This window comes from Macaca mulatta, chromosome 15 (assembly GCF_049350105.2).
Source record: "Macaca mulatta isolate MMU2019108-1 chromosome 15, T2T-MMU8v2.0, whole genome shotgun sequence".
Lineage (NCBI taxonomy): Eukaryota > Metazoa > Chordata > Mammalia > Primates > Cercopithecidae > Macaca > Macaca mulatta.
Genome location: NC_133420.1, coordinates 124,998,237 through 125,010,132, shown reverse-complemented (window position 1 = coordinate 125,010,132; position 11,896 = coordinate 124,998,237). Strand labels below are relative to the sequence as shown.

The window sequence follows — 11,896 nt, the reverse complement described above, 5'->3', positions numbered from 1 at the left end:
ACTCTACCATGCTGATAATGAAAGTGCTGAAGCTTCTAAGCTGTAACAAATGCATTTGCAACATATGATATTTTCAACTTACAATGGGCTTATCAGGATTGGAACCCCATCGGTAAGTCAAGGAGCATCTGTAGTTATGATGTTTTTGAAGGGAGACTTTGAAGGAATTTTGTTAAAAATAAAATTTTTTTGAAAATACAAACCTTTTGCATCAGCTGAAAGATTACAACTCAGTTTAACTGAAACTCACCCAACAGAGAACACAAAAGAGCAATGATACTATTTGCTTTAAAAAAAAGACACAAAAGACATAAAAGTATCCACTGTAAATTTATTATGCATTAAGAAGCTTAACCTAAAAACCAATAGCATAGTAAAAAGATATGTTATCTCTGTTCATAGCAGAACAGGTTTCAAAATATATTTTCTTTTAAATGTATTCAGTCAGTACACAATCCTTTATAAAAGTTGTATATATTTTTTCTGTCAATACCTTCATTACATTTATAAATACAAGATTTACACAGCACCCCATCAGAAAAAAATTAAAACCCTTTACAAATATCTACATATATTTCATACCTATAAAACTTTCAAAGGAGTGCTCTGTTAAAGGTGGGCCCTAGTTAATGGTCCATTTACCGGTGCAGCAAAATACATATAAATCTGTAAAGTTTTCTTTGTCCATAAAACATCTCAAAAAACAGCAAGACACTTATCATGAAACTCAGCTTCATAAAACCTTATTTTAGAAAGCAACTTAATGTGCATATTCCCATGCGATTCGAAAGTCAAACAGATTGAAATAAAGATGAATTAAAAACAAATGCATACTACAACAGAGCAGTTAAGGCAGGAGTGTAATGAATGAGAAGTAGGACATGGGAGACATAGGAAGAAGCAAATCATAATGATGCCTATGAGTCTGAACTTGGATATAAACTTCACTTGTATCCAGTTATTAACTCTCATCCTACTTAGGAATTTCCAAATTGTTACTAACTTTCTTAGAAGCAGCCTACAATTTCTGTGTTGTCACCAGAATGCTTGAGTTGTTTTTTTCTTCTGTAAAATCACCTCGGACCAAACCAGGACACTAGGTCCAGGAATCTGCGTTGTGAGTTTTACATGATTTAAGTTTGTAATAAAAATTTCTTTCATCTAGTAAAGGTAATCACTATTCAATATTATTTATGTCCAGAAGTGTATATATGCTGAGTTTCATTCTAGCCAAGAATAGGAAGTAGAATAAAAGGAGACTAGGTTTTTATTTGACCTTTGAACAAAGACAATAGATCCCTGATACTGAGTGACTCTTAAGAGTGGCCACTCATCAACACCTATGGGCTGATTCAGAGAAACAGGAAGGTAGAAATTAAGAAGACATTCTTTACCTGAAATCTTGCCAGAGATGGCAGTCCCACTATAGTTCTGTACCTTTTGCTGAAAAGGGCATGGAAAGACTGCTGTCACTTAGTCTACAGTCATTACAGGAAAGCCATCCTTTCTACCAGAGAGATGACTTTTTCTATTTGAGTTTCACCTTGAGAGTTGCACATTATTTGCAGGGAAGTATTTCGAATCTTATCTTATTCTAATGTATAAACAGGAAAAAAAATGTAAGAGAAAAAAAAAAAAAAAACAGGAGGAGGAAGAGCAGAACGATGGTGGTGGTATTTATCAAACTTGGCCCTGAAGGATGCCGCTAGCATCTCCCATCCAGCACCATGAAGTCACCAGGGGTGTGGCTCCCTCCATGGCTCTCAGAGATGGCGTATGCAGAATCCCACCTTCTGCCGAGTTTACAACTCAGTGCACTGATTCCCAGGCTCCTCAAATGAAGAGAGCTCCCAAATGCTGCTATCTTGCAGCAGTGGTTCAATGTCCTCATCACTGCCCCGTTCTGGGGTGTTAGTCAGGCTGCCGCTGCTGCTGTTACTGTGTTTTTGAACTCCACTGGCTTTACTGTATTCAGGAATGAATAAGGCAACCAGAAAAGACACAAGGACTATACATGCCCCAAATAAAAATGGTGGGCCTGGGATGACAGCTCCCTGATGGATGTGGAAAAGAAATGGAGACCAAGAATACAGTTAGTCTTTTAACTCGAAATTATTCCTAGATTACCCAAAAAAACACACCACCAAAAAGTGAATCATATTCTCATAAGCAAATGTTTCATTAAATGTCAAGGCAAACTCCACTAGAGCTTGGTGTTTGGAATATGAAAAAGGGCAACTAATTAACTGCTTTCTGTACCACTTCTAAATAGCTTCAGCAAAACTGTAAGCTTTTAAGCAACAGCTGTTAACCTATAATCCCATCCTATGACTTCAGATCATGCACCTTTGTACGTTAACATTAATTCCAGCTTTATATAGATATCTATACTAAATATGGCTTAGAGGGAACAAGGGAAGAAATTTCAAATAAATAGCACAAAAAGTACCTTAGCTCAATTTTTAGCTGGATTTTTAGGTCATTTCAAATATTAACTGGTCTGGGCTTAGCCAGAGAATAGCATAGTGATTGTGTAGGTGAAAACAGAATCTGAACAAAGTTAAGACATACCTTTTACATAAGATATTAATTAAATCACTAAAATGACCCCTCCCTGATCCTGAGAAGCAATGAACACAATACTTATTGCTGTCAAATAAAATATAGTAACATACAAGTAAGAATGCTCTCCAAATTTAAGGTCACAGGATTTTGCTATAATCATACATAACTGTTGTTACAAAACTAGACTTACGACCAAATTACCTGCAGGGGAACGTTGTTAGAATTCAATTTCGGGCCCAACTCAGTCAGTTCCACATGGAACATGTAGAATATGAAGCCATACAGTGCTGGCCCCAGGCCATTGCATAGTCCTCTTATTCCAGTTATGATCCCCTGGGCAACTCCTAAATCAGAACAAAGAAAAGAATGCCAGTCTTCTCGGAAAGGCATCACAAGATTTGGAGCTGAACAGTACTTTCTCACAACCAAGATATACTAATTTGGCAAGACTGAGGAGAAAGCATGCTAATGAAAGTAGATTAGGAAGACTTCATCCATTATAAAATAAAATCCAAAACTTTAATATCCTCCCATTTCAGGCAATTTCCACTTTTCTGTCAACTGAGATTTCCCTGCTGTGGTCATTTCTGGTGCTTTCACAACAAAAACCTGCTCTTCACCTCTGCCAGCCCTGGTCTCAGGAATACAGATCAGTCCCCACTAGGCAGACTTCATCTTCACAGGTGTATTCCAGGCCTGTCTCCCTAGAGACCTACACTGAAAAACCCAGAAGTGCCAAATGCTTTCTAACATAGCAAGTAAAAAGTTAGCTTGAACTGTATGAAATGAATGTTTCTGTAAATCAAAAATGGTAGTATATAATTCAGCCTAATACAATGTGTTCCAAAACTTTTATATGCTGACATTCAGAAACATGTATATTGACATGAATAAGTATAAAAACAGTCAAAAGAAAATCCATGCCCCAAATGACAGGATGGTGTCTGTCAGATGCCAAGGCAGTGACAGTACTCCACGGATGGGTCACATCTTCACTTCAGACACAGCACCTCCCTGAGGATGCAAGCCAAGTGAGTTACTGTAGTCAGGAGTGACGACATACAGAATGTGTGGTCTTCAAGGGACAATATTTAACAATGAATATGAGTAAGATACCTAACTTCTGATATAGAAAAAAAAAAGCAATGAATAAACTATCCTTTCCAATATAGTTTTTTACTAAAACTTTTTAAAGGGCTCTTAGGCATTAAAATTTTTTCTCCCTCTAAAATTCTCTACTACTTCTTCCTGAATACAATGAGGTGAGCCATTAGCAGATAGAGAAGGAAAGGGATTAAATCTAGCCATGGGAACTGCTTGAAAGGAAAGCAGGCCAGGCACGGGGGCTCACGCCTGTAATCTCAGCACTTTGAGAGTCCAAGGCAGGTAAACTGAGCCCAGGAGTTTGAGACCAGCCTGGGCAACATGGTGAAACCCCATCTCTACTAAAAATACAAAAAATTAGCTGGGCATGGTAGTGTGCATCTCTAGTCCCTGGTACTTGGGAGGCTGACTGGGAGATCACTTGAGCCCAGGAGGCGGAGGCTGCAGGGAGCCAAGATTGCACCACTACACTCCAGCCTGGGTGACAGAGTGAGATCCTGTGGGAGGTGGGGGTAGAGGATGGGGGGTGGGGGGTAGGGGTAGGAAGGGTGGAAAAAGAGGGAGGAAGGGAGGACAGGACAAGACAGGACAGGAAGGGAAGCAGAAGCACGGGAAGGATGAGATATGGATCTAGATGGTGGAAAGCTATTTTCCACATAGCAGTCTTAATTTTAATTTAATCTCTCACTCAACGTCTAACTATCAACAACCACACAGACTTTTTCTTACTACTCTCAAATACTATTTTCTAAATTACGCTCACAGACTATGAGTTATTCCAAATACATTTTAGTGAATAAAGTAATTAAGTAACTCGTGGTTAACTGGTTTTTCATTATTTAATAGACATCTGTTAAAATGTGACTATAGTCTGCTTAATTGTGACACTAAAGAAGAAAAGAGGTATCAAAACTGAAAAGGGAATATTAATAGTTCTAATTGTTAGTAATCTGAACTGCTAAGTCTAGCTTTAAAAAATATAAGTGTAAGATTAAAGCGGAGAGGAAAACAGAATGTTTCTATCTGACAAAGAAAATAGGTATGATCCTTGAGAAGGGGCCACATGGCTGTCAGCTCCTGCTGTCGATGGGGAGAACTCAGAGCTTCTCCGGCTTCTAGCAGGGAGGTCTACCACTGAAGGAGAAAAACAAGGGCGGGCAGTGACCTCACCTTGCTGATCTGACTCTGCATTCCGAGAGACGAGGGCACTGATTGCTGGAAATGTGATGCTGGACATGGCAGCCACGGTCCCTGCTGCCCACATCATCCTGCAATGACAGGACAGGCACAGTCAGGCAGCAGGCCAGCCTCAAAGAGCTCACTATTCAGAATGCAATCAGTGGCAAAAGTACAAATGCCTTCTGTTTTCTCCTGTTACATTTTATTTATTTTTTTGTCTCTAAAAATGCATTCTTTTTTAAACCTACAAGGTTACATATCACATTGTAGAAAACTAATGGCCTAGGATGCGGACAGAAGGGCCAGGAAACCTTTGTTTATTGATTTTACTTCTTTTACAAACTTTTCTTCTCTCTGGTATCCCTATTGCCGTCTTTAGACATAACCTCAATGAAGTTCGCAAGGAGATTTTTGTTTCTATAAATATCACATTTTCTCCACTGACTTCTCATTTTTTCTTTGTACCTCTCAAAGGCTCACCTTCACACTGCCCTTGAGCTACACAGTTTGCTACCCCTCAACAGCATGGTGTGCCTCCAACTGGAAAAACAGACCCTGCTTTCCTCTTTAGACCTTTGTCCTTCTCTCAATAAAAGAGTTTTAACAGTATGAAGTGTGAGTGAGTAAAGTCAGGCCCCAACTTTGGGATGGTCATTACTGAAAAAGAAAAACCTTACATGATGACAGTCTTTTTAACACTGCATGGATGTGACTAAATCACCTACTGAAGCAAAGTTCACAGGAGCAAAATCAAAAAGAACAAGGAGAATCAAACAAGTTAATCTGGTAAAAAGTCACAGACAGCTACGGGCAGTGGCTCATGACTGTAATCCCAGCACTTCGGGAGGCCAAGCCAGGAGGATTGCTTGAGCCCAGGAGTTCAAGACTAGCATGGGCAACATGAGACCTTGTCTGTACAAAAAAAAAAAAAAAAATCAAAATATTAGCCTGGCGTGGTGGTGCATGTACATACTCCCAGCTACTCAGGAGGCTGAGGTGGGAGGATCGCTTGAGCCTGGGAGCTTGAGGCTGCAGTAAGCCATGATTGTGCCACTGTACTCTGGCCTAGGCAACAGAACCAGACCCTCTCTCTCAAAAAAAAAAAAAAAGAGCATGCGGATCAAATGAAATTCCGAATTTCCGAATGGGCACATGTACTTACTCCCCAAACTAAACACTGATAACTAAGGCAATTCTAGTTTCTCTAAATTATGTTGTCTGTTTATGTGTCCAAAGTAAGGACCAGCTCTACCATCTAAAATGGAGATGGCATTTCTGCATTTGCCCACCAGGCACATGGAGAAACCTGCCACATTAACAAAACAAAACTCACAATTCCTTCTATTTTTTCTTATTCCACTGAGCTTATTTTGACCTTCCTTGCTGTTTATGGGAATCTAATATGGTAGTAATAACTGCGGCAGAATGCACATGGTTTTGGAAGAAATCTTTGTGTTCAAACTCAAATGATTTATTAAGGTTATGTTATTGCCCCAAGGTCACTCAATTAATGATAGCTAATGATAGTCAATGATAGTGAAGCTTGCCATAATCAGTCATTTTTTTGTATCTTTTTGTTTTGCTTTTGACTATATTCAGTGTCTCAAAATTGGCGTATGTGGCCAGGTGAGGTGGCTCATGCCTATAATCCCAGCACTTTGGCAGGCTGAGGCGGGCAGATCGCAAGGTCATGAGTTCGAGATCAGCCTGGCCAACATGGTGAAACCCCGTCTCTACTAAAAACACAAAAATTAGCTGGGCGTGGTGGTACACGCCTGTAATCCTAGCTACTCAGGAGCCTGAGGCAGAAGAATTGCTTGAACTCAGGTGGCAGAGGTTGCAGTGAGCTGAGATCGTGCCACTGCACTCCAGCCTGGGCAACAGAGTGAGACTCCGTCTCAGGGAAGGAAAAAAAAAAAAAACTGGCATATGCTTTAAAAAGTAGACATAAAACTTTATTTGGGGGCTGGAGGGAAGAGAGAGATACATTCAATTAAGGAACAATTCTGTGAAAGTCCAATGACATGAAGGCAGTCTTTATAAATAATCCTGTTATCTAGCTACACATTTCCCCAAATTAAAGCCTAATGGTTTCTGCAACGTTGAATACACCAAACCAGTAAAATAACCCTTGCTTCCTTCTCATCATACCCGTCCACCCCAAGCTCCCTAAGAGGCATCTGTCTGGCAGTTTATGAGAATCTAAGAGTGAGGCTTACCAGGCCTGAGATCCGAAACCGTACCAGGCTAACTGGAGCATCTGGAAGCCCAAGCCAAGGAGGACAGTATTCTTATTTCCTAATGATCTCATCAAGATGCTAAGAAAGGCCGTCTGCAAATTAAAGGAGACAACTCTGAAAAACCACATCAACACACAGAATTAAAATACAAGCTGTGTGTGTGAAGACCTTTCCCTGATGACCAGGGACCTCTAAGGGCACACTGCCTGACCTGCAACTTCAGAGTCTAGACAGAACTGATGACTCTCTACAGGGGTGGAGTGTTGGGGGCTCCCAGCCTGACCTGGGGCTCAACGCTTTCAGCCCCCTCCCTAAGAAGCCTGTCTACCTGGTGCTCTGCTGACACTTCCCGAAAGAATATCACAACTGTTCACCAGTTACCATGATTGACAGGGACAGCCTCAGTCTCTGGAGAAATGCTAATCACTTAAGTATCTGTGAATAGCAAACTCCTGCTGAACATTTACAGAACATAAGAGCTTCTGCTGGAAGGTTATGAAGTTGGAATTGATGTAAGTTTGATTTTAACAAATATATACTCTGCTAAATATAACTAGAGTGAGACAGTCTGAAAAGGGATTGGATAAAAGATGATTGGGCTGGCCGGGTGCAGTGGCTCACGCCTGTAATCCCAGCACTTTGGAAGGCCGAGGCAGGCAGATCACGAGGTCAGGAGTTCGAGACCAGCCTGGCCAGCACAGTGAAACCCTGTCTCTATTAAAAATACAAAAATTAGCCAGGCATGGTGGCGCATACCTGTAGTCCCAGCTACTTGGGAGGCTGAGGCAGTAGAATCACTTGAACTCGAGAGGTGGAGGTTGCAGTGAGCCGAAATCACACCACTGCACTCCAACTCCAGCCTGGGTAACAGAGGGAGACTCCATCTCAAAAAAAAAAAAAAAGATGGCTGGGCTAACTAACTAGAGTTAATGTTTGATTTTGTAAAAAACAAAAATGATCAACTTGAAATGTTAACATAATTTACATTTGCAACACATTTCAACAAAAACAAAAATGGCCTTTGCCTTGATGCATTCCCATAAGCCTTGTCAAATGGAGTATTTTCGTAAAGCAGTTTTGCAGCCTTCTCATTTCTCCCTGAGAGAGGGTTACCACAGAAGAATGCTCTGCTTCCCTGGTAGCCATTTCAGGGAAACAACCGTAGGCAGTACCACACAATACAGTGAATGTGCCTCAGCACAACAGTGAATTAATTTGAGGACAATATGCTTCACCTTTTCCGGTACTGTATTTACAACAGATGGGGAAATGGTTAATGCTCTTTACTCACTGAAAATTTTATATATGTATATATTTTCCCCCCCTCTCTTTTGAGACAGTCGTACTCTGTCACCCAGGCTAGAGTGCAGTGGCACCATCTCGGCTCCCTGCAACCTCCACTTCCCAGGTTCAAGCGATTCTCCTGCATCAGCCTCCTGAGTAGCTGGGATTACAAGAACGTGCCACCACACCCAGCTGATTTTTGTATTTTTAGTACAGACAGGGTTTTACCATATTGGCCAGGCTGGTCTGGAACTCCTGATCTCAGGTGATCCACCTGCCTCGGCCTCCCAAAGTGCTGGGATTACAGGTGTGAGCCACCATGTCCAGCCCTCACTGAATATATTTTAATGCTCTGATTCATATTTCTTCAGTCCTGGGAACAGTAGGAGTTGGAGCAGTTACCAATTTTCATTTCTGCTTTTCACTTCTACTTACATTTCAAGATTAAAATAACACTGAAACATTTTCTTAGTTGATTTTGCAATCCAGAGATAGATTATAATTATTTACTATTTTGGATGGTGTAAAAGCAAATAAAATAATTGACCCAGCAGAGGTTATGACAAATATTCTAAAAAGTAGGGAAAGTTGTATCAAAGTTCTCCTAAATCATCTTCTCCGAGAAAACACTAAATGGCAGATGACACCGGTGCAAGGGGAGCACCAGAGGCCCCCAGGGGCCTGGGACAGGGAACCAGTGTGGTGAGAAGGCTTAGGCAGTGGCATCGGGCCAGGGCCCCTGAGCTGAGAGAGGCAAGGCTGAAGACAAGGAGTGGATGCCAGTCACCAAGCTGGGCTGCCTGGTCAAGGACATAATTTTTAAAACATTGTTTTAAATAAAAACATAAAAAATTTCCCCTAAATTACACCCTCAAAAAAGAAAATAACCTCAACACATTATATAAGAAGGAATAGTTTTGTGGACCACATTCACATCAGTTTTCTTGATCTGGTATTATACTATAGCTGTGCAAGACCTTACCATAGCAGGGGGTGAGGGACTGAGGTAGCAGTTCAGGGAATATCTCCCTGTATTTTTATATGTGGCTTCCTGTGAAACTATGGTTATCAGGATTTTTTTTAATTTTTAAAGTATAGATAAAATGATACTCACCTGAGCCACAATAGACAGAATTCCTACCATAGCTATGAATGCTGCAATTTTAACAGATCCAAAACCTATGACCTAAGGAAATGGAATGAAAACACTTTAGTAATATAGATATTATAAAATAATAAGGAATATTATGTTCTATTACAGTAAGTTGAGGAAAATTCATAAAACCAGTGGCAAATTAAGACAGTGCTGAAAGCTGAACCTGTGTAACCACTAATTTATATCTAAAACTGATATAAGAAATCATTATAAGCAGGAACAACTTGTGTTATTTTCAGACATTTTCTATTATATGTCTACCTGTTGTTTTATATATCCTCTCCATCCCCAAACCACAAATTGATAAATATCAAGTAATAAAAAATGAAAAGAAAATGACTGACTTTTGATGCTACCAATACAGCACTGCTCATTAGCAAAGCTAGCGGCTTTCAACTTTGCCTGCACATTAAAATCATGATGTGAGCAAAAGACAAGGGATAAGGAGAGCAAGGGAAGGAGAGCAGTGAGATGCTGGAAGACCACTGGAGACCAATTAAATCAGGCTCTCTGAGGGTATGACACAGGCACTGGTATGTTTTAAAAGCTCCCATGGTGATTCTAACAAGCAGCCAAAGTAACCAGGCAATGATTTCTAAGCCTCTGACCATAACAGTATCTCTGAAATGTCTACAACTTTTAAGTCTTAAATATCAAGTTTTTAAAAAGTTAGCTTATTTTGGGGCTGGGCGCGGTGGCTCATGCCTGTAATCCCAGCACTTTGGGAGGCCGAGGTGGGCAGATCATCAGGTCAGGAGTTCGAGACCAGCCTGACCAACACGGTGAAACCCCATCTCTGCTAAAAATACAAAAAATTATCCAGACGTGGTGGCGCACGCCTATAATCCCAGCTACTCAGAAGGCTGAGGCAGGAGAACAGCTTGAACCCGGGAGGCAGAGGTTGCAGTGAGCCAAGATTATGCCATTGTATTCCAGCCTGGGCAACAAAGCGAGACTTCGTCTCAAGAAAAAAAAAAAAGTTACATTATTTTGCCCTATATTAAAATTCAGGAAAAGGACCTTAAAAATTATGGGATTAAATTATATACATTGTTCTCATTTCATAAATGAGTGTCTTGCTTCCAGGCACACAACTGGCTAATGAAAAAGACCTAGGAAAACTATCAGAATGAAGAATTTAATATATTTCATTTTTAAATATCACCAGAAAAAGAGGAATTTATCTTAGGAGGAAGCTTGCTCTGTCAAAGTAAACCATTAGGAAAAGGCCTGCCTTGCAGTGAAATCAGTAAAAGAGCACAGGATGCAATGGAAGGCAGTTTAGGTCTGAGCAATCCCAGAGAGCTGAAGAACGGTCGGAAAGGGTAAGTTTTTGGTTTTCTTTTTTTTAATTGCCTTAAGTCAATTATCTGTTTTGAGGGACAAAATGGGGTATAAATTTTTTTAAAGTGTAAAAGACTCTAGAGAGGGAAGATTTTGATTAACGCTTTTGAGCCCCTCTGAAGTCCACAGCAGCAGTTGAGCCATGACCTACTGAAGATGCCTCAGCAAGCTGGCTTCAGTCAGACTTGGAACAAGGGCATGTCTGAAATAAGTTTTATCTGTTAAATTTAATATTATTAAAGATTTAAAACATTACAGTATATGAATGTTACAGCAGCTTTATGCTCAACTGTCAAATTGGAAGCAAGTAAGGTGTCATTCAGTGGCAAATCCAAACAAATGCCAAAAACAAAATGAGCTATCAAGCCATGAAAGAACATTAAATGCATATTATTAATTGAAAGAAACTAATCTAAAAAGGCTACATACGGAATGAAAAAGGCAAAACTATGGAGACAATAAAGAGATCAGTGGTTGCCAGGGGTTGGTGGTGGAGGGAGAGATGAACAGGCATAGCACAAGGGATTTTTGCAGTGAAAATTCACTGTGTTGATACTGTAAGGGTGGATACATGTTATCATGTCATCATACATTTGTCCAAACCCACAGAATGTACAACACTAAGCATGAACCCTAATGTAAACTGTGGACTTTATGTTAAGATAATTTGTCAATGTAGGTTCATCAGCTGTAAAAATTTCCCCACCCTGGTGGCAGATGTTGATAGTGGAGGAGGCTATGCATGTGTGGGGATAGGGGATATATGGGAAATCTCCATATTTTACTCTCAATTTTGCTGTGAACCTAAAACTGTTGTAGAAAAATAGTCTATTTAAAAAAAAAAAAAAACCGGCCGGGCATGGTGGCTCATGCCTGTAATCGTAGCACTTTGGGAGCTGAGGCGGGTGGATCACTTGAGGTCAGGAGTTTGAGACCAGCCTGGCCAACATGGTGAAACCCTGTCTCTACTAAAAATACAAAAATTAGCTGGGCATGGTGGTGCATGCCTATAATCCCAGCTACT

The 11,896-nt window shown here is 40.3% G+C and overlaps 1 protein-coding gene across 1 annotated transcript in view; it reads right to left on the bottom strand.

Annotated features, from left to right (window-relative positions):
* Window positions 1-310: 310 nt before the first annotated feature.
* The window catches only part of MFSD14B (major facilitator superfamily domain containing 14B), a 78,398-nt gene continuing 66,812 nt past the window's right edge, over window positions 311-11,896 (bottom strand). The window contains 5 exon segments of the mRNA NM_001194284.2: window positions 311-2,054; window positions 2,767-2,909; window positions 4,840-4,937; window positions 7,068-7,180; window positions 9,487-9,558. Of these exon segments, the coding sequence (NP_001181213.1) occupies window positions 1,803-2,054; window positions 2,767-2,909; window positions 4,840-4,937; window positions 7,068-7,180; window positions 9,487-9,558 (678 nt within the window). The 3' untranslated portion in view covers window positions 311-1,802.